General features: G+C 49.8%; 1 protein-coding gene across 1 annotated transcript; it reads right to left on the reverse strand.

Moving 5' to 3' along the window:
- Positions 1–14,177: 14,177 nt before the first annotated feature.
- Positions 14,178–16,308, reverse strand: LOC116492308 (transcription cofactor HES-6-like). The gene is made up of 4 exons (XM_032192876.1): positions 16,246–16,308; positions 15,667–15,762; positions 15,437–15,515; positions 14,178–14,634 (listed from the first exon to the last, which is right to left on the reverse strand). Exons 1-4 carry the CDS (start codon positions 16,306–16,308, stop codon positions 14,189–14,191), a joined length of 684 nt encoding a protein of 227 aa, XP_032048767.1. The 3' UTR covers positions 14,178–14,188.
- Between the last annotated feature and the right edge of the window lie 6,070 nt (positions 16,309–22,378).

A 22,378-nucleotide genomic window follows, 5' to 3' on the forward strand; every position in this document is an offset into this window, starting at 1 on the left:
CCTCGCTGGGCTCTGATTTGGGATAGCAGCAGGGAGGTGTGACAAACCCAGCACAGTGCCCCCCTGCCTACACTCCGGCTTTCCAGCAGTCATCAGTGCAGGCACGTGGAGCTGGCGCACAGGAGCTGGGCTCTACGCTTCCACAGACCTCTCAGATCTGTTTGGAAAGGGCTGCCTCTGGTCAGTACCTGGGCTGATGCCCAGGTCTGCTTTGGTGTTTTTGGTGTTGGGATTCGGGGTTGCTCAGAACAGGTTGTTCATGAGCGGAACACAGTCCGTATGGGAATGGCTGTCATTTCCACCGTTGTTTTTTTTTTTTTTTTCTCGTAGATGTGTTGTACATGTGTTAATCAGCCAGCCAAAAGCAGATTGGGTGGTCAGCCATGCCAAATTTACCTGTGAAGGGAGGTCTTTCAGAGAGACCAGCATGGAGCTTCACCTCCCCACCCCTGCCTGTGCCTTTCACCAGCAGACACTTCAGCTCCCCTCCCCCCATTATTTTTTTTTAACAAATCTGTCTTCATGTAACACAAATGGAAAAAAAAAATAAAATAAAATAAAAACACCTGGAGAGGAAGTAAGGGCTCCTGATAGCCTGAGCTGTGGGTACCTTTAGTATCATGGAGAATGTAAAGGGATTTTTTTGTGCAGACATCAGACCAGACAAAAACACGAATTCCCCTGGGCTGGGGAAGGAGCAGCACAGATGCACTGCCAAAACTGAATTCTGAACACATTTCTTTTCCCTACAAAGAGGCACTGCTGGTTTGATCTGAGAAGAGCTTTCAGGCAGAAGAGGTACTCTATCTGGGGGCAGATCTGTGAAGGAGGGTAACTTGGTGGGAGTACAAGGTGTGGTGAAAAAATGGTCCCTGGGAGTCAAAATGGGAGTTTCCACATGCTGCAGGTATCAAAGCTGAACCCCCAAGTGCAAGTGGGAGTACGAGCTGACTCTGGTTTTCTTACTCATTCGTTAATCTTTTTTCCCTTGGGGAAACTCAAAATTAGTTGTAAATGCTTTGGCAAGGCAGCAGGAGGAGAAGGGGAGATATTTGTGCCCTGCTTGGTGTGTCAGTGCCAGCTGCTGCCCTGGGCAGAGCTCCCCCCTTCCCAGGGCACTTGCGTAGGGGCCTCATGGCTATATTCACCCATCTCCTCCCTCTTAGCAGAGCTGTGTTAGCTGATCAGAGAACCTACCCTGGAGAGAGGGGAGACAGTGGAAGCAAAATACAGGCCCTGACCACGTCGGGGCTCCGCACCGAGACTGCTGGAGGTGGAGGGAGAAGGACTGCTGCAGAGCTCAATGCCGTGGCTGCATCGCTCTGAGGTGGTTCTTCCCCAGAAGCAGTCTGCTGGAGTAAGTCTCCTGTGCTTTGGGACCGCCACTGTTCATACAGCACTGAGAAACTGCCGGGGCCTCTTGGAGGCAGAGACAGCAGGAGCAGAGCCCTTGGACTGTGTCAGCAGGGTAAGTTCAAACACCACTGGGCTTCCTATGTCTTTGGGCCTTTCCTTTGCTGTTTACAAATCCCAGCTGAAACAGCCTCCCAGATCTCCAGCTCTATGTCCAGATTTGGGGTGGGATGAGCCAAAGTTCTGCAGTGCCCAGTGCTGTAGCTACTGAGTCCTTTTTTCTGGGGGCAAAAGTTGTGGTCCAGACTAAGGGGTGCACTGTGCCTTGGCAGAAAGGGAGCAGCTGCCCTCCCCTCAGAATCAGGATGCTCTTGCCAAGAGGAGAAATGTTTTTGAGGTGGTAGAGCCCATGGCCATACTTTTCACTTACAGCTGGCTTTTGGAAGGAGCTCTCAAGCCTGGCAGAAGGCCCCAGTTACCTGGCAGAAGAGGCAATGGGTTTGCTTTTCAAGCTGTGGTTGCAGGATTCATAACTGTACAAGAGAAGCGGTTCTGTTCTGTCACATACCCTCTCCAGGGAGAGCAAAATTTAAGCACCACTTTGAAAATGAAATTAGCACACATACTTTTTTGTATCCCCCACACAAGAGCACTGAGCTCGTGGGTATTTGATACATTGAAGTGATTGGTCTCACAGTTTCCTCCTTGCAGCTCCTAGCCCGCCACAGAACGGGCAGCTAAGCCAGGATGCTTAGCATCAGGAAATCCCTAATAGGACAGCAGTCTTTGAAGGCAAATGTGACCCTTTGACTGACAGCCTTAGATCTGACAGGACTTAAAATAGGAGCCTCAGCGTTAGCCCTCTGAAATTCAAGTCTCTACAGTCTTCAATTTTCGGCCCTGCTTAATTCTGATTTCAATACATAGGGGTTTCGGTTAGGCAATGTGCAAATGGATCCCATAAAAAAAACAACAGCCAAAAAAGTATGACATGCTCTGACTGTTCAACTCTTGTCTTTGCTTTGTAGCAGAAAGGTTTGGCTGTTTTGTGAGGATACAATTCAAGCGTGGTCCCATTCAGAAGGGAGGTTTGCCCTCGGATGGAGGCCAGGCAGCTCAGGGCAGGCTGTGAGGAGGGAAGGTGCGTGTAGGGGCAGTCTCTGTTCCCCCTCAGCAGCTTTGCTGGGAGCAGGGAGTTGTGCTGTGGAACAGCAGTTCCCTACTCACTCTGATCTGCTCCTTGCCTAGGCCCCTCAGTGACAGGATGCTGTTAGGTAGGCTCTTGGTCCCATCTAAAGTGATTCTTTTGCTCTTACATCTGAACAGGTATTCCAATAAATGGTGTGAACAGGGAAATTCCCATCTCTAGTTTGGCTGCGAGACACCAAACACCCCAGCATGCATATATCCAGTAACTCGGAGCATCTCCGGTCCAGTGGCCAAATACATCAGTTCCACAGCAACAGTGGCCAAAATCTCATCCTAAGAGCCCTCCTCTGTTTCTCTGCCTTCCTCCATTTCCAGCTGCTTACAGTGTTTTTGATTGCTTACCTCAGCCAAAGCACCTTCTGTGTTAAGCTGGTTCAGTATTTCACCCCAAAGATGGGAGCACTTCATGGACATTTGCAATAGTCCTTTGTGTCTGGTTTGTAGAGGACCACTGGATAAAACAGATTCATGCCTCCAAGTTTGGTCAGTGCAGGATGCTGGCAGCAAAGGTTTGTTTATTTGTTTTATTCTAATTACACCGCTTCACTGCACAATCCCTACCAGTTATACCAGCATAAAAGTGCTGGGTAAATGAAGCTGATTTTGCTTGTCTGATTTGTTGATCCCACTCTTCGATTCTGCTGTAGTGGGGAGTTTTGCCAGTACAGCTGCACCAGCAAAACTGGTAAGTGTGGGTGAGAGTAGCTGGCTGCCTATCGATGGATTGGCAGCCAATCCACCACATCTCCCTGTTCACTTGCTGCTGTCTCAGTGACAGGAAGACTGAGGGTGTTTGCTTCCTAAGCCAGTTCTCAATATGTTGTTGGGTCTAATTCAGGGAGAATTGTACACATTTGGTACAATCTAACTAAAACTTCTACTCCTAAATGATAGTGATGTTTGGAGCCCTATGGCGCTGTAGGCAGGTGTAAAGTCTTTGACCAAATGTGTTACTGTGTGAGTCCTCCTCATCCTTCGTGTGTGGTGTCTGGGGAGCTAAGGCACGGCAAATCTCTGCTCGTGCCTGGAAGCAGGAATGCGTGGTGGGCTTCCTGTCACTGGGAGTAGAGAATCCTTCAGGAAACTCACTGTAATTGTGTGTGGACACATGTGCAAGTGTCCACGCTCCATCATACTTCAGGGTTCAGGATTTTTCTTGAGGATGCCTCGGAACCAGATTTTTCAGCATCTAAAGCCTGAGTTGAGCTCTTTGAAGAACCCAAGTCCTAAAGCATGAGGAGAACCCTCAGCCAGTGCAGTGGCCTCTCTCCATGTCCTGCAGGTCTGTGCAGTCTGTCTGCAGACAGGCATTTTGGTTGATTGTTTTTGCCACCTTGACTTGCATTCAAACACACGGAGAGTCATCTGTTGGGGAGCTGCCAGTTGCATGCTGATTCTGTTTAGGTTTAGGTCATGCACAGACACGCTGGGGAAAGCATTCCTCCCCTGTGGCTTGTTATCTCTTCCCGGAGGAATGCAGTGTCTCTTTTATATAATGTGTGCACACTGTGCTTTGTACTAGGAATGGCCAGCACTATTCAAAATGCTTTGTTTTGGTTTGTTTTTTTTTTTTTTAAACTGGGGAGAGGGGTACTAAGTAGGGGTTGATAATTTTGAGGGTGCCAGAGAAGTAGGGGGACATGGAAATACTTTGCATTTTAGCCGCCTTCTTCCTGCAAATGGTGGTCCCCCCCCCTCTCACACATGTGAAGTGTTGTTTTAGAAAAGGCAAGTCCTCTTCTCCACAGAAAACAGGCTACACAGCCTTTGAAGCTAATTCATCCTGCCTTTGAGGCCAGCAAATCTTTGGAAGCCCAATATGAAACCTTTCCTGTCTTCCTACCTAGGCCAGGTCAGCTGTCTCTGTGCCATGCATGAGCATTTTTGAAAGGTGTACATGAGAAACTGATTTTTGAGTCCTTCAGAATACCTGGGAAGTCAGGACACACCAAAACTGCCCTGTTAGGACAGGCTGAGTAGGCAATTCAGTTTGCCTTATGCTCCATTTGTTTTTCTCTCAGTTGTTGTTTCTCTCTGTTGTTCTGCCACAGGTTTCACTGTTCCTTTGGTCTGATTTTTTTTTTTTTTTTGGCCTCATTACTGTTGGTTTTGTTGTGGAAAAAACATGGGGAGGCTCTCAGGGAAGCCATTATTTTGTGTACTGGCTTTGGTCTCCTCTTGTTTTGCTGCCTCCTGATCCTTCTAGTTTCTGTGTAGCCTTACTGATATTTCTTACGTGTACGTGTATAGGTATGTACAAAGATGCTTCTCTATGTATGTATGTATATAAACAAACCCAGTGGCACACACGTAGATACACTTGGAGGGCCAAGGAAACTGTGTTAGTTGTTGAGTCCCATGTCCCTTTAAAGGACTGTATTGCCTGAATATATTTAGTGAAAGGGGCTTTTCACATATATTTGAAGGAGTTTTACTAGATGGCAGCAATGTACCAGTGGAGAGCACAGAGCCCTGGCATGATTAACTGCTGCCAGGTCAGCCCTGCACTGCACAGCAATGCACGCTCCTGGGGACTCGATTCAGCCACAGATGTTTTGCAGCTCCAAGCAGCGACATGCAGCCAGAACCTGCTCCTCCATAGCCCTTTGCCTTTCTGCAAAGTGGGGATGAGGCTGAAATGAGAATTGTGAAAGCTGTGAAGGCACAGCTGGAACACAGGCATTTGAGGAGGGAGATATGGCCCACCTCATAGTTCACATCAGGGCTTTAGAAGGGCTTAGGGCCTCTGGCTGCAGATGGCAGAGACACATCAGCACTGGAGTGAGCCTGCTCCCAGAATTGCAGCAGCTGCAAAAGGTTTTTCAGCCCTCGTTCTAAAACATCTAGCATGTGGATGTGTTCTTCTGGTTGCTCATTTTTGTCTTTGCATTTCTGCTTTGGCTGATCATAGCCACTAAAAACTGTGTTTCCTATTTCAGACAGAATCCCACATAAATGGAGAATTCCTCCCTCTCAGGCAGGCAGCTGGCAGCAGTCAGTCCATCAGAGTGGGACCTCGCAGCTCTTGTTTGCGCCTCTGCCTTGGATGCTTTCCTAAGGCTTGCCTCGAACTCTTCTCACTCAGGACCCACCCAATCCACACGAGTGGTTGGGAAGGTACACAGCATGGAGCAGAAATATACTTTCGCAAGTGGCCCACACAGCACTGCTTCCAATGGGACCCTGTCTGGCCGAGGACAGGCAGGCACTACCCAAATGCATCTCCAGACTGCTGGCCTGCTGGAGGAGCCTGCCTTTGGCAGGCAGATCCCTTCCCGCTCAGACTTGCTCTGAGATACCCATTCGTACCGTGGGCTGACTTTCTAAATTGACTTGTTAGGCAGCTGGAGCAATGCCTGCCCCACATTTAGGGAGGGAGAGCTGTCTCTGTGCTGGGTGAGGCCTCTCTGATCTGTGTGCCAGGAGCTGTATATAGACACAGACAGCTGGATGAAAGGTGAAAGGTGTGTAAATTGTCCCTCAAGGGGCTGGGATTGAAGCTGTAAAACCAAAAGTTTATAGAAACACTTTAGGCTCAGTCTGGAGTAGCCATGTTTCCCTAGAAAACCAATGGGAGCTGAGAGATCATAGGCTCCCACCATAGTGGTGTTTCACTTTGGATCAGTTGTGTGGTTTTGAAGCAAATTTCCAAACCGTCATCACTCTCGGTGCACTGTATTGGTTGGCAGCTCGGTTTCTCTGCATGCAAGACTGGGTTCATTTTAATCAAAACTGAATCAGGAGTTCTGCTCTAAGCTTGCACCAGATGTACTCCAATTTCAGAGGAGACCGTGGCGGTCAGAAGCAGTGGACAGTTCTCTGGACAGCTGTGAAGCACATGCATGGCTGCGGGTTTGGTCCAGGCGACCAAGTCTACCTGGAGGTAAAATCCTTGAGCAGCATATGTGACAGATGTAGGAGCCTCAAAACCAACTGCTTCAGCCAATTCATCTCCTCTATCACACAATTATTTGCTGAGATATCTGTGGGCCTTAAGCTTATGTGACTTTGAGCCTTTGGTGAGTAGCGGCCTCAAGTGGGTGTTGAAGTCTGGCTCTCCAGGGACAGCAGATCATAACGCGTTGTCCCACACCTACAGCTGCACTGTGGCAGACACCGGGGTGTTTGGAGGCTCTACTGTGCCAGGAGAGGGCTAGGTATTCCTGCTTTGCTGCAGGGCCTGCATGGGCTACGAGGAAGAACACAGGCTGCTTTTTTATATGTTAGGTGTTTCAGGGAATGGTCAGAATGACTTTCTTTCTCCACTTCTGTCTGCTAAGACCTCCATCAGGACATATGTGGGGTTTCCCTGTGGTTGCTGTGAACTAGAAAGTAGTTGCAGCCATCCCAGGACCCTCTAGGAAGGCTGATGCAGGGGCAGGACAATGTGGGTGCCTGCTGGGGCAGACTGTGCTCGACACTGCGCTGGGAGGCAGAGCAGTGACAGATTCACTGCAGCTGTCAAAGGAACAGCAAACAGCCCTTTTCAGGCTTACCGCCAAGCTGCAGTGTTCCTGCTTTCCTGCTCCTTCTTGCCCAGCTGCAGTTATCACCCAAATCGCGTGCTTCCCCAGTGAGTCACTGGTGCCCAGGGCACCGTGCACCACTTCAGCGGGATGGTGCGGGCTTCCTGAAGGGGCAGAGATGCTCAGCAGAGCCTCTGCTCTAGTAGGAACATCTCTTGGCCTGTTGACAAGAGGCTAGGGCTGGAAAAAAAATTCCTCCTGAAAGAAACAGTTACTCTGCAAAAGCAAAGCATCTCCAGGCTACAAATTAATCTTCTCAAGCAGTGCATATAAAGAGGACGCTCTTTACAAATGTGCTGGGAAATAAAGTTTCCTCTTTCAGAAGTATCAGCATATTCCAGACTCTGGAGCAGATCTTTGAATGCAGAAGCCATAGGGATGCCCAGCCGCACCTGCAGCACGCTGAGAGCCTGGCTTACACGAGACCACAGTCTGGAGCAGCCTCTGTCCACCACTGCTGGTGGAAGAACCTCCAGCCCACTGTGAGAGGGGTATCTCAGGTTTTCAGATCTCCTCCATTGCCCCTCGGTTAATGTGCTTGATTCCATTTCAGCATTGTTTCAGATCCAGCAATCCTAGTGCTTTTGTGAGGTTTGAGCCCTTGGCCTGTTGTTGCCCTTGCAGCAAAACTCGCCATCGCTCTGTGATCCCTAACGTGTCTGCAGTACCACATCACCAGGCAGCGCACTACTGAGCTGCACTAGACCTCAGCACACAGCTCTCTCTTTTAAATTACCCCCAAAATGACATGATGTTCATGCCAGCTTCATGCTTTCATGTTATCTTTATGTTAGCTGCAGGAGGACAAACTGTGCTTGGTGTCTGGCATGGGAGATGCACTTCAGCATGAGCTCAGGCAGGACGGATGCTGTGCATTGTGTGACCCCAGCAGTTTGGATCAGGTAGTAAGGCCTGAACTGACCTGACCCTTGCCAACACAAGGACAGAAAAGAAGGAGGGCAGCTGGGTGGCTGTGGGGCTAAAGATGCAGGGCAGGTGGGGAGCGTGAATCAGATAAGGCTGAGGGCAGGGGGAGGGCTGGGCCGGACCCTGTCGGGGCTTTAGGAGAGGCTCCGGGGGCAACAAGAGGATGTTTGTGTAGAGGGACTTTGAAGAGGTGAGTGCTGGAGTTAGAAAGTCAGTGGAGATGTGATTCACATGATAGTTGCTTGGAGAGGTGCTTTTTAACTCCTGGCTCCTCTCTTTAATCTGTGCAATCCCTGGCGTCTTGCTGGTGCTTTTCATCTGGCGATCTCACCGCGAACACAGCCACAGCTCCCAAGTAGGAGATGTGCAAAACTCAGGTGCGGAGCAATCGGAACTGGGAGCTGGGCTTACACTCTCTCAACTGTCTTGTGGGCCTGAGTTTTAGCTACTGCCACACACCCCTGGTCTGTAACTGTGTCTGGCCTGAAACAAACGTAGGGCAGTTGGCACCCAGTCCAAATCCATGGGTGAGATAAGCTGCGCTGATGAGCTCAGAGGTTCCCTCTATTTTTTGGGGGTCTGTGTTGGCAAGCTTGCTTTACACATGGACCTTTCTGCCCCAGATGTGTCTGTGTCCCTCAGGCCTTATGGCCGAGGGAGAAGGGCTTGCTGCAGTGGCCTTCTGGTGAGCGCGTGCTCCTGTGTGTAGTGCTGAGCTGTGGGAAGCACCGGGAGGCATTGGTCTGCTTTTCCCCAGAGAATTTTGACAACAACACGTCTGGTTGGGAGAACCTGTCTGTCTTGTATTGCTTTAGTTGTGTTCGATGGTCTGCATGGCTCTTCTATCACACCTATCAAAATATCAGCACTTTTCAGGAGTGGATGGGGCGATGTGATCGCTATCCCGTGTGGATCGCTTGTTCTCACAGCCTCTCCAGTGGGAACAGCGCGTATCTGGAAGTGTTTTGCTTTGTACTTTAATATTCACATAGGCTGAATGTTTGTAGGGTAGGGCAGGGGGCAGAGAACTGTGTGGTTCTGTGGTTGCTCCTGAGTTATTCCCACAGCAACCCAGGGAAGTTCAGGCTGCTGTGGGAGCTCCCCTGTCCTGAGGAGCTCAGCTGTGGCTCTCCTGGCTTACTTCACCGCCCTGCAAAACATCTGCTCCTCTGAACTGCGTGGAAATTCTTTCTTGCTTTCTCCTTGGTTTGTAGGAGGTAGAAGGAAATAGCTTGAGCAGTGGGAGGTGGTGTGACCACAGGCAGAGGTTGTTGAGGGCGAGGTGGGTTATGTTGCAGAGGCTGGTGTGATCCGTGCTCCATCCCCAGCTGTGTCTGACAAAGGTGTGTCCATCCAGTGCCACGCTGAGGTTTTTGTCACCTTACAGTTTTGTGGTTGTGTAAGCTTGCTTCTGCCTTCACGTTTCTTTTTTAACTGAGAATTATTCTTACTGCAGCACTCTGGTGCAAAGTCCAGAGGCAAGAACGTACTTAGAGCAGGATTTGCTCTGTTCCCTTCGGCAGCCATCAAAAATGGTGCTCGTGGCCCCACATGGTACGAGCTCCACCTCCCAAAGGGAATTCAGCTCTCCTGGTGGGCTCCGGGGCTTCAACAGCCACTGGGAGGAAAACACAGAGGTCTTGGCAAAGCTGGGGGGAGGCAGCGGTGACCGATGTGGCTGCTTGGTGTGGCTGGCCAGGTCCCGTGCCAGGGCTGCGGACGTGTCTGCGTGGTTAATGTGAAGCCTTGCCATTCAGCTCACTGAGTAATGTGCTTTACAACACACCTGGTGTGCCAGGAGCACACGGGAACTGATGCAAGCTCTGTATCAATGCAGAATGAATGTGGGAAGGCTAGCACGCTGTTGGGTTGCTCTGACAGCTGGTGAACCAGCCCTTTATGGCACAGGACAGCATTTCAGAGTGTGGCAGAGCAGGTGGGACAGTTCTCCAGCTCCAGAGATGAACCCCTTTGAGCTGTTGTTGGAAGTCCAGTGCTTTCTGTGGCAGTGGAATTGGGATCGAGCATACAACATTTCCTTGGTTGTGTTAGCCATGGAAAATGTGACGCAAACGTTCTAACATGCTGTTTTAACTCCAAATGTGCAGAAAGACTTGTGACACCTAACACAAGGACCGAGGGAAAGTCTCAGAAGCAGACTGAGTTCCCAGGCTCTGGTACGTCTGTGATTAGTGCCCCAGGCAGCAAACCGCATTCCTACCAGGGCTACGATTTATAAATGAAACATCTTAGTACAGACCCAGGGCTGGCCTCAGCTTCTGCTGTGTTATTCAGGAGTGTGTGAAAACTCCAAAAAATGTGACAGACCTTGGGTTAGGTTCTCAACACAGCATTACTCCTCCTGAGATGAAATATGAGAATGTCTCTGCTCAGATAGGAATGTCTACACTGTAAGCTGGGAGATAATGGCATATATGTGTGTGTATATACATGTATACACACACACACACATGTATTTATAATGGTGTATATGTAAAGGGAAGCTGAAGCTTTTGGTGTTCTGCTGTCAGCAAGCTTCCCCAAAGGAGCACTTTGCCATCTAGCTACAGGCAGTTGCAGTCACTGCTGTGTGGGTGAAAGCAGTTTGAAAATGTTTTGCCCCCACATTGCTTTTATGTGGGGTTTTGCAAGGCCGCTTGCTTTTAACTGTGAAGGGTTAGGAGCCTGCCCCTCCTTGGGTGCTGGAGAGGTCACGCCAGCAGTCTGTGGCCTCGTCTTGCCAAAAATGAGTGCTCAATGAAAGCACCGACTGAAAATTTGCCTTTTGTTCCCTTTTTAAGCAAAGTGTTCGGCCCCCGTTGTTAGCGATCTGCAGGGGCTCAGCACTGCTCCTACGTCCCAGAAGTACTTTTGTCTGGTTGCTATGGGTGGCTGGAGGACTGTGTGGTCAGAAAGGGGCTGTGCCAGCATCCTCCCAGTGAGAGGAGAAGGAAGGGAAAGTAAGGGTTGCTCTGGAACCCCTGAGCTGCATGTGTTTGGGGGAAGAAGGCATGCTAGGAGCATGTAAGGTCTGTTATGTATTGTGAGCCTCTGTGCTATCTTAACTGGGAAAGGACTTGGTCCTATTTCCTGAGAAATAAGCGGGGGTTTTCATGTTGGTTTCAGTGAGAGCTGCTCTGGGAACACAGTTTGTATGACCAGAGCTGCTATGCACACGGGTGATTTGCCTACCTGAGCTCAGAGTTTTTTTTATATAAATCCGTAATTGCCTTGTGTTAAAGCCACATGGGGGTCCTGGGCCTCAGATCCAGCCTTCTGCATGTCCCCATGTACTTACTGACTGCCTCTGCTCTTTAATGCTCAGTTTACAGATGCCCATTTGGATCAGCACTTTGGTAGGGGACAAGCAAAGCCCGGGATCTGCAGCAGGCTTCCCAGCCCTGCGTGTGCTCCATGTGCTGCGTGAGATTTGCTGCATCCAGTGGCCGCTTCTAGCGAACAGGTCAGTCTGTCTGTCTGTACCCACGCTGAGGAGTCTGGTCTGGGTGCTTGTCGTGGCCGTTTCCAGTGTGCGAGTTAAGGGCTGGGTGTGCAGCATCCCCACTCTCTGCGCCTCCAGGCGCTCCTGCCCTGGGCCTGTAGTCCCAGGTGGGAGCTGTGCTGCGACCTTGGAGGTGCCTAATCCGGGTGTCTGAGCCCTGGGTTGAGCAGTGGCACAGCCAGCAGCTCTGGGACACCGCTACCAGGGCGTAGTTTTTTTCTTTACTGACAGCTGGTGAGGTGCAAAGGATTCTGTCTGGCCAAAGCAGGTTTTGTGTGTAGGTATGTGGCATGGAGATGGCTTAAAACGAGGCCATTGGTGGGAAATGAAGGCAGTGACAAATTAGTGTCTTGCACTCAAACTGTTCCTGGAGATTGTTGGCCAAGCACTGCAGTCTCACTTTTCTATTTTTAAATCTCTCACCAGCTGCTATGTGACCCTTCCCTCCACACCCACAAAAGAAAAAAACCCTTACCGATTAGAAACAGGAAATAATAAAACTCACTAACCACAAAGGATTTTCAAATGCATAAAGTAAACAAGCAGATATGGTGAGAAATACATATTTCCCACTGATCTCTTTTCAGCACAGTAACCATAGCTGACAATTACAGTCACTGGGGATTTACAGCTTTTCGGGGAAAGTATGTCTTTAAGTTGATGCTGTCAAAACATAGCAAAGTATTTTCAGCACACCAGAATGTTTCCTAGCCCCTCTCCCAGCATAACAGGGAGGTTGTCAGAAGTGTGATAAGGTGAATTACTGAGATGATCTAGGAGGAAAACTGTTAAGTTTTGGGCCCTGTATTGGGTAGGGATCTGTTCCTCTTTGCTGCGCTGTGTGCAGACCTCAGTGCTGGGCAGTACAGGTTTCTCTAGTGGGTGCAGAAATGGGTGCTGAGATGGCGGTGGGGCTCTCTTGAAGCTCAGCAATATGTAATACTGATTTCTGAAGGTCTTCAATGTCTTTTCTCTCTCAGGACCTCATTCACTTTGCCTGAATGTTTTCACAACCTGTGAGTGTCCAGTGGACTTTGCTGCTGCTGTTTGCGAGGGCTGGCCCCAGTCCCCACTGCAGTAGGCATGTTTGGGGTGGGGGTGATTGGGGCGTGTTTTCTATATTGCTGTTCCTCTGGAGGTTCCCTTCACTGAAAGTTAATTTCATCTTGGGGGAGTCCTTATTTTCAGTCAGAGAGTGGGAACTGAGGTTGCACTAAAGTATGTGCAGTTCTACATTTCATACAGAATTGCTTTCTTACCCTCCAGTTCAAGAAATCTGCGCTGCTACACACCAGTGCTGCCTCTTTTCATGTAAGCCAGTTGTTGCTCCTACCACCCTTATGTTACCACTTCTAATAGCTCTTCAGGAGTGATGGATGAAAGGGACAGCTTCACAGAAAAGGATGCTAAAGCCAGAGGTGGTGTTTTTCACTCTTTCAACACATCATCAAATAGATCACACTGCATAATTAGTCTCTCTGAACTGGGGATCCATTATTTAGTATGCACAGTGTTTGTTTAAGAGATCCTTGCTCTTTTCTTTTAACTGTGAAGGGCTTTTAACTGCCTTTGAGTTGAAAAACTGTGACCAAATGTTGTCAACAAGTTAAGCAGATTTGTCCTGATCTTACTCGTAGGTTATTTCACCTTCTGCCCTTCAGAGTCTGTCTGCAACTCCCTTATAAGTAAAACCTCAAGTGTTGGCCCAGGTTGATAAGCCCAACTCTTGTTTGTGGGTTGTTTTTTTTTTTTTTTTTTTTTTGTAACTTTTAAGTATTACCATGATCCAGGTGATTCTTTGTGTATGTGTGTGTGAGCATGCGTGTGCTGCTTTTTCTACAAAGCATCAGGGTCAAAAAACCTGAACACTTTCAATTGCTTCCAGGAAAACTGTTTGTGAAAGAAGAAAACAAAAGCAGATCCCCAAGTATTGTGTACTCAGAGCAGACAGAACAAGGCTGGGAGAAATATCAATCATTATCTTCCAAAAGTTTATTTAGAATAAACAAAATAAAAATTCCTAAATGTAACAATATGTAACATATATTTACACTTAGCTCACTAATTTAACAGTTGTATCAGCATGGTCAGGCGTTGGAAACAGCACATCTAAGGTGAGCAATACAGATAGTATGTCTGAACAGTCTAAAACGTCTAAACAACATCTTTCCCTTTCTTTTTTTTTTTTTTCTAGCCATTGCAGCATTGTTACAGGAATCAGAACTGAAATAGTTGCACAATAATACTATTAAAAAAAAAAAAAAAGGAAGAAGAAATTGACTGTTTACTTCTTTATCCAGTGAAGTGATCTCAGCTGCGACGTGAGACCCGAGAGGTAAGCTTGGTGTAAGAGGGGTTGTTGCTCATTGTCTTGTTTCTTTATTAATAGAAAGATAATTATTTTAGGAATGTAAGACAAGAAAGTTATATAATTAATATACACTAAAGAACATGAGAGGATTCTATACAATAATTTAGACGTATTAAATAAATACAAAATAATAGCAGCCTTCTACAATGCAGGCTACACATAGGTTTACTTCGGCTTGAAGTACCCTGGTCTTTAGTACACCTACAGGAACAGACTTGCTCCACAAGTGTTTTAAAGAAACATATCTATAAGATACATACATAAGTGTCTAAGGTTAGGATAAACATTTGAAAACACATTTTACCATGGTCTCCACATATCTAATGACCCCATACTAGGGTTATTATGGGAAAAATTCAGCTGCAGGACCTGTCTGGGAGGCACAGCATCGACCTGGCTGAAAACCGACAGCAACGGCAGCTGGAATGAATTTTTGAAAGCCTGTTTGTTCTCCACTGGGTAGAAGTGCTCCTGAGATGGATTTGTGCTGGGAGTGTTCCCCTTAGGGCCCAGTGGGGTTTTTGGCGTCAAGAGAGGCTGCTGAGATGGGCTCGAAGATCTTAATGCTGCTTTGCAGGTGTCTTCACCAGACCTCGGTAAAGATTTCAGCAGGTGGTTTAACAGTCGGGCCCCAAGTGTCTTGTCCATCCACTCGCAGGTGAGAAGAAGGTTGTGGACCTCGTGCATGCACTGAATGTATCCAGTGCTGTACCTCTGCTGAGCTTCAAGGCCCACTTTGGAATCAGCTGCATTGAACAGAAGGCAACTGGAGTTGGTAAGTGTGTAAAACCTGCGCTTCCAACTTAAAAACATTTGATAGGGTCCTGTCTGCATTGGCCCCTGTGGGGGCTTATTGCTGAAACCACACTGAGCTTCCAGCTGAAACTGTTGCAGGGGGGCTGCAGCAGGTCAGGGCCCTGCTGCTCCTAGGGTGAGGCAAAAGCTCTGCAAATGGTGCAAGTCAGAGCAGTGCTGGGGTCCAGGCTGGAGCAGGTACAGGGCTCAGGTGTCCTGCTGGAGTTTCCCACTGGAACATGGATATCTCAGGGAGCTTCCCTGCCAGTCTATAGCTGCCTTTTGGGGCCCTTTTAAGATGCTGGGAAACACTGAAAAATGTATTCTGTAAGGCCAAGATACTGGCTCCTGGAGTAGAGTAGGTAGATTGCTTCCTGCCCTGTTTTCAGCCTGATTTAAATCGCTTGGGCTTTATGATATGTTAGTGCTTTGCAAGGTTCAGGGGAAGGTGGTGCGGGGAGTGAGCTGCCTGGCCAGGCCACCCCAGCATCCTGCTGCCCACCAGCAAGCAGAGCCAAAAAGGAACAAAAGGAGAAACCGGCACTGGAAGAAAAAGCTTCCGTGGGTTACCAAGTGTTCAGCTCCATCTCCCCATCTAGTGGTGAAAGCCAAGCCCAGACCTCAACTCGGGCCTCAACAGGTTTGAAGGAGGCTTTTGCCAAGCTGCCAGCAGACTAAAGGCTTGGAGCTGTGCTCTCCTGACACCCCCAGGGCTGCCCTGAGCATCAGGGGCTGTTGGGAAGGTGCACTTACCCATCAACTTGCTGTTTTGGATGTTCTGAAGGTGTTTGACTGTCATTTCGAGGATGTCTGCTTTTTCGAGTTTAGACTGCTAATAAAGAGAGAGTTCAGCAGCTGAGAGGCCACGATGTATTTGTGCAATGCCAAGTTTCCCAAAAGACAAAGCCCCCTGCCTGTCCCCCCAAAAGCCAAACAATCCCCATCAGCAGAAGGACAAAATCTGTGTAAAAGTGAGCACTTACATCCAGGTGAAACGCGCCCACAACGGTCTCTTTCAGTTGGTCCAAGCAGTTATTAATCCTTTCCCTTCGCTTCCGCTCAATGAGAGGCTTCCTTAGCTGGCAAGGAAGAGAAGAGGAGGAGGAGGAAGAATTGCAGATGATTTCTTTTTCACCTCTCTGCTGCAGTGGAGCGAGGGCCTAACAGGGCTGTGTGGGCTTCCCTGGAGCCAGGAAGGTCACATCCCTGCGCGAAACCAGCACGCAGCGATGCGGCACTCGGCAGGTTACAGATGGGGAGCTCTGGTCTCTAGCTCTGGTAAGGGCCTGTCCTTTGGGCCGTGCTAGGTCTGAATTCTCTTACTTACACTCCTATTAACCACAGCTTACCCAACTGAAACCATAAGACAGAAACCTTTCTAAGGCAGAGAAAGGAAGCAGAAAAAAAAACACCAACACCCACGTGGGTTAAATTCAGAGAAAGCATCTGTATAATAAGAGGATGCAAATGTTGTGTTTCTCTTTCCTAGAAGCCCGTAGCCCCCATCGTTCACCTGCCGAGTTCCAGCGTCCATCCGCGCGTGGGCTTCCCCTGGGACCTACCTTCCTTTCCTCCTTGGTGCTGGAGAGCTTGTGCACGCCGCCGGCTGTGGCTGCGGCAGTCATTGTAATCCAGCCTGGCCGCCCTGGCACGCTGCGAGGACAGGGACGCGGAGGAGGCACTCGGGCAGTAGGTCGCTCCCTGTCCCTACAGGCTCTCTGCCTCTCCTCTGCTCCTCTGCTGTATTTATAACCCAGAATTAGCATGTGAAAGGGGCCTTGCCTTGGCGGGACTTCTTTTCCCACACGAGGGGTCGAGCCCAGAGGTTTGTGGCCATCAATCAAAGCTGACAGGTCACTGCATCTTTTCAATGACCACGCCGGCCCCCCCAAACGGCGACAGATGTCCAGCCTCCAAAGCTTTGCTTTGTAGGGATCTTTTGTTAAGGAAGGAGGGAAGCAAAATGGGCGCGCTCTGAGCAGCTTGCGTGGCTCCTTGCTCAATTTGCACAGATTCCCAGGGAGGAAAACAATAGCTGGGAACCAGTCGAGTTACACCTGGGAAAATGCCTCCCATGTGTCTTTCTTTTCCCTGCATCTCCTTGAGCCAGCGCTGCTTTTTACCTGCTAACCTGAGCCTCAATCACTTTAAATCTTTGAGGCAGCCTCTTAATTTAATAATAGAGTGCTTGATCGACCAGTTCGTGCTCCTGGGAGTTGTTATTGCAAGGCAACGACGATCGATTAAAAACTGTTGACAGCAGACAGCTACAGAAACATTGTATTCATCAAAAAATCCTCTAGGGAAAGCACTTCATTTGCCTCTTGAGAACCCAAATTCTCTGCTGTATGCAGCTAGATGTAGGAAATACGAAGCTCTTCTAATTTTTGACTGCCGTGTAGTATTTAATATTAAACTTACAGACAATTGCACATGCAAGCAAACCTAGAGGTGAGTTTGGTCCTGCTAATTCTGTGGGACTTTTATTTGTTTGCTTTTTTCCCCCTTTCATGCTGCCAGGAGTCTTGGGTGCTTTGGGGGGGAGGGTGTTTTTGTTTGTTTCTAATCCTCTGAAATGCTAGTGCGGAAGCACATGGGCCTTCAAAGCAGACTTGGCACAGGATGAGAATGTGCCTTTATGCTTCCTCACTTCTGTCTGGTTTTGAGGGGGAGTATGAAGGCATCTTTCATGACTGTGCTTTTGCTTTCTGACAGTTGCTTTGCTAATGAGCAGGATCTGGCAGTGTCCTGTTGAGTCACGGAGGTGAAGCCCTTTAGGGTGGTGTTGAATGTGCCACCTTATTTAAATGGACAGGAAGAAGCTCGAGTGGTTCAGAAGCACCAAAAGCCACCACGAGCTACTCTTGGGATTTCCCATCGCCCAGCACAGCGCTGCAGCTGCAGAGCCCTCACTCCACCCCTTCAACCGTAGGTGGTGATGTACCCCAGGAATAAAAGCAAGGACATCACGTCCCTTGCTTAAACACTGTGTGGGTGTATGTTTGTATGTGTGTGAATGCAAACATATTTGCAGTGTGTCTGCACGCACTGCTGCCTGGGCTCCTGATGAAAACATGTCCCCAGACGTGGTATCTCGCAGGCAGGGGTTGTTAGTCAAATGCAGGCACTGGGTGCAGTTGCTTGGTTTTATAAGCGCCCTACTTGGCAAGGGTGCATGAGGGAGAGCCTGAGATGGGATGGAGTTTGTTTCTCAGGGAGAGGAGGACATGGGAGGGGACAGTTTGTCCTTTGTGCCAAGTGATGGTGATGCAGCACAGGAGCAGGGATGGGCACCTTATATCAGATCTGTCCTCTGCACAGGAAACTGGAGGATTTTCCACTCTCCAGAGACTGGCAAGGAGGGTTGGGAGTGCGAAGTCGTGGGCTGTGTGTCCCCTCATAGCCATTCTCAAACCTCCCCCCTCTGCCTGGGGCCCCCTTCTGCCCCAGCCCCAATGCTGGCGACCTGCCTTCATGGAATGGCTGGGGCTGGCAGCGACCTTAAAGATGCATCTGGCTCCTCAGGACTCTTTTGCAAGGGGCTGCACTGGTGCATTGAAACAAGCACAGGCTGTGTGTGTTTGAGGGGAGGTGCTGGGGACCGCGGGGAACAGCTTGGTGGCCCCCAGTGCCCAGCCCCAGAGCCCCAGCTGAGCCCCGAGATTCTGGGGAGCCCCTTGCTTGCAGAGCACTCACTGCCCTGCTGGCCTCTGCTCTCAGTGAGCTCATTTCAAGGTTCATTTGTAAGACAGCGTTTCACTGAAAAAGAAGAGCAGCTTTTGCTGTAAACGGTTATTTTACACCTCTCATTCAGAGCAAAACCCTTTATTTTCAAAGCAAAGGGGGTGCACAGGCGGGAGAGCTGCCCTGCCTTTCAGGGGGAAGCATGACATCTGTGCTCGGGATTGTATGGACCAAACAGGCAAATGCAAATGAGCACAGAGCATTAAAGGAAGCTTTTTGCAAATTCCTGCTTTACTTTTGCATTGCGCACTGCCAGGTTTCACTGAAAAGGGGATTCTCCTTAGTAAACAAAGCCTCCCTTTTTTCCCGAGCTTTCCAAAAAAAGGGAAGAGAAAGGGGTCGGTGCTGCTTGGAGTTTTCTTTTTTGCTATTTGTCTACATTTCACACCCTGGAGAAAGAAAACAACTTTTAACATCTGTTCCTGCACTTTTTAAGATGGAAATAAAGGCTCTTGAAAATGGGGAAAGTGTGGCAGATGTTGGCAGATTCCCTTCAACGCAGATGTCTTGCTCTGAAAAAAGTTTCTTTAGGAATTTGTGGCCACGGCTCCTCTTTGACTTGGGACACGCGACTGCCTAGCGACTGAAGGGACGTGGGAAAGCTCTATAGGACAAAAGAGCTTATTCAAACAAACCTGAGAGCCGTGAACAATCTAATAACCAGCAGAGAAATGGTCAGCGGCCTCCAGCCCTGCTAGGGAGGGGTGGCAGCCCTTGCCTGGTGCTGGTGGGGCTGGGGGCAGCTGATGGCCACTGGAAGGGGCCTCCTGCCTTCGGTGCCTCTAATTGCAAGGCAAATTTCCCCTCGCAGCCACCGCGTGAAGCTGTGTGCAGCTGCAGGGGTGGTGCCACCAAGGTCTCTTCCCATCAGGTGTCATCTGTGTCCCGCAGATGACCTGCTGTTGCTCCTCGTGCTCTGCGTGCTGAGGCCTGGCTCTGTAGGAAGCCGTTCCTGGGCAGGAGGACATCACACAGGCCTGGAGCAGCCCTTACTGAAGAGGGGCTGGTATGAGAGCCATAGGGGTGTGCTGTGGGGCCACCGTGCTGTGGGTGGGAGGCCAACGCAACAGGAGAGGGTGTCTCTGGCCTGTGGGGTGGCAGCGACATCTCGTCATTTCCAGCCCCTAGGGGTTTCTCAGGGGCAGCGTGGGGCTGCTTGGTGCTCCCCTCCCGCAGCCTCCAGCCTCTCCACGTCCTGGTGGCCAAAGATCTTCTTCCTTGAGGTGCTCGAGGTCAGCCACATCTCAGCTGACCTGCAGATTAGGCTGCAGATGTCCTTGTTTGAAATGATACGAGGAGAATCCTTCTGCCCAACAGCCTCGGTTTGACCAACCTGAAGATTGTCACTGCTGTCTTCCTGGCCCAGTCCTTCCCATTTTCACACCTCTCCCCACAGGCTGTGGGATCGCTCTCGGCAGTTTGCGCAGGACCATTCCCAGGTGGCTGCCCTGGCATCCCCTGCTGGATTTACCTGTCAGGATGGAGAGATCAAATCCACGCTGCTTTCTGAGGAACTGGTAAGTGCCCGAATAGGCTGGAAACCAGGTGGCCTTGTGCGAAGCGGAGAAGAGTTAAACAGTGCAGGCTGCCAGGCAGGCACAGGTGGCGAGCTGCATCTGCACTGCACAAGGCTTGCTGGGTTTCGGAGCATGAAGCCTGCTGAGGCAGCAAACACTGCCGTAAATCAGACCCATTAAAGGTGCCTGCACACAGCCTGCCAGCACGGCTCCCTGGCCACTGGGCACACATGGATGGGAGCGTGTGGCTTTGCGGCTCCGAGCAGATTCAGGAGGGGGCACGAGCCCGACACATCCCCAGCACAGTGTGGGCTGATGAATGTGGGGCCAATTGCTTTTAAATGAGGGCTACCGCCAAGATAGCTAAAAAAAAAATAATCCACAACCCATTGATTAGAACCAGTTGAAAGATCCCCGTCAAACCGATTTTGAGGAAAGATTTTTATTTTTTTTTTAATTGAAAACAAAAATGTTAGGAATATATATTTCTAAATACAGATTCGGAGCTGCCCAGTCAGCTGCTAGGGCAAACAGCTCAACCCCCTGTGGATGTCCCCCGTGTTTCTCCTGCAAACACCCCTGTGACAACAAAGTCCCCCCACACCACAGATGGGGAAAAAGGAGCCCCCTCAGCGGGCAGGAGACCCCCAGGCAGCAGTAAGGATGCCGCACGCCCCTCGTGTGTCACAGAGACCCATGTGCAGGCCCACACCCAAGCTGTACCTTGCGGCCTGGCATGGAGCTGGGGACATGGCACCAGGAGGCCTGCACATGCACATGACTGCACCGTGCCCTGTGCTGGGGCTGCATCTGGATTGGGTTTGTCCCCGGTTAAGTGGATGGGTGCCAGGTCTCAGGGACTAAATGCCTTTTAGTCTTGGGGGGGGAGGGGAGTGTCTGAAGTTCGGTTCTGGCTCAAAGTTGAGGTTTAAATATGTGGAGGGTTATCTCTCATCATTAAAAAGTTTAAATCTGCCGGTTTCTTGACAGCTGTACATCATACGCACTCTGTACTGAGTTCCCGTGTCGCACAAGGCCGGTTTGCTCCTAGAGTATTACAGCAGGAGATGAATGTGAGGAGGAGCGGGGCATGCCAGTGGGGAGGCTGGGCCGGCGGGGCAGGAGGTGCAGGCAGCACCTGGGCAGGTAGGGTGGCTCCCTGAGCAGAGGCACGCCAGGCAGCACTGCTCAGAGACTGCTCTCTGCTAGGTCATCCAGAGGGGACCGGGGCTGCGCTTCCAGCTTGGCCTTGGTCCAGGGCATTATACCCGTGATCTGCCATCTCTGACAGGCACAGCAGGGTCTGTGTGGGGACCATGTGTCCAGCAGCTCGCCCAGGCCAGGAGAGCACTGCAAGCAAGCTGGGCAGAAAAGCAAAGCCTCTACCTGGGGTGTGGAGAAGGGTATTTGTGGTCATTTATGACTACAATGAGAGTTGCCTGATAGCACAACCCTGATGCAGCAGATGTCATCCAAGATTGGACACAGGAGTGGTGGTGTTCACCACATATGGTCCTTCTTGGTGTCTTTGTTGTCCTTCAAGCCAGTGTCTTGGAACAGACCTTGCTAACACCAGAGACTCCCTTCTTCTCAGCCTCATCACCTCTGGTGAAGACCATGTTTTTGTTACCAACCTTGATGCCCATGGTCAAGTGGGGACTAGTCTGGACAATGTCCAAAGCAATTCATCATGGTATAGAGGTTCACCTGCTCCAAAAGCATTTCTAGGTGGACAGAGAGAGGACATCATGTAGCACTATCCTATGCCATTTGAGTATTTCACCATTCTGGAGGTCCAGCTCCAGAAGAGGTATTGGGCATCTCTAGAAATGCTGTTGGCATGTCTCAATCCAGCTCCTTTACTGAATGCTCAAACCTCACTAGCCCCAGCTCCGCATGCTCAGTATCAGCTGACTGTACCATCTTCAGAAGTGGACTTCTGGTATAGGAAATAATTACAAGGCAGGTACCAGCTGAGTAATTTTCAGCTCTTCTTTCACACACACCCCTCCAGTCTTTGTGTTAAGGATCAGCTGATGTTCCTGCTGTTGCTCAACACGTCTCCTGTCTGGCAGGTTAGCAGAGCTCCTGCCTCTGGAGGAAGTCTTATCTCATGCTTTTGCAGCCAGAAAGCTGCTGGTTGCAACACGGACTCTTAGGCCAAGAGTGAGTTATAGGAAGAAGAAAATCTGATAAGCTGTGTGGGTGGTGACACTCTGATAAGGCCTAACCTCTTGCCTGTACTGCAGCAGTGGATGAGGGCAAAGAGCCAAGCTTGGTGGAAAGAGTAGGGGGCTTTGAGGGAGAGCTCGAAGCAGTTCTTGAGCTTTCCTCATTGGGCATCCCAGGATTTTTTTTGTTCAGAAGGGCAGCTCTAGCCTTTTTCATACTCTGTGCGTCTAACTTTGCCAGATGTCACCTGATAACAAGCCTC

This window comes from Aythya fuligula, chromosome 9 (genome assembly GCF_009819795.1).
Source record: "Aythya fuligula isolate bAytFul2 chromosome 9, bAytFul2.pri, whole genome shotgun sequence".
NCBI lineage: Eukaryota > Metazoa > Chordata > Aves > Anseriformes > Anatidae > Aythya > Aythya fuligula.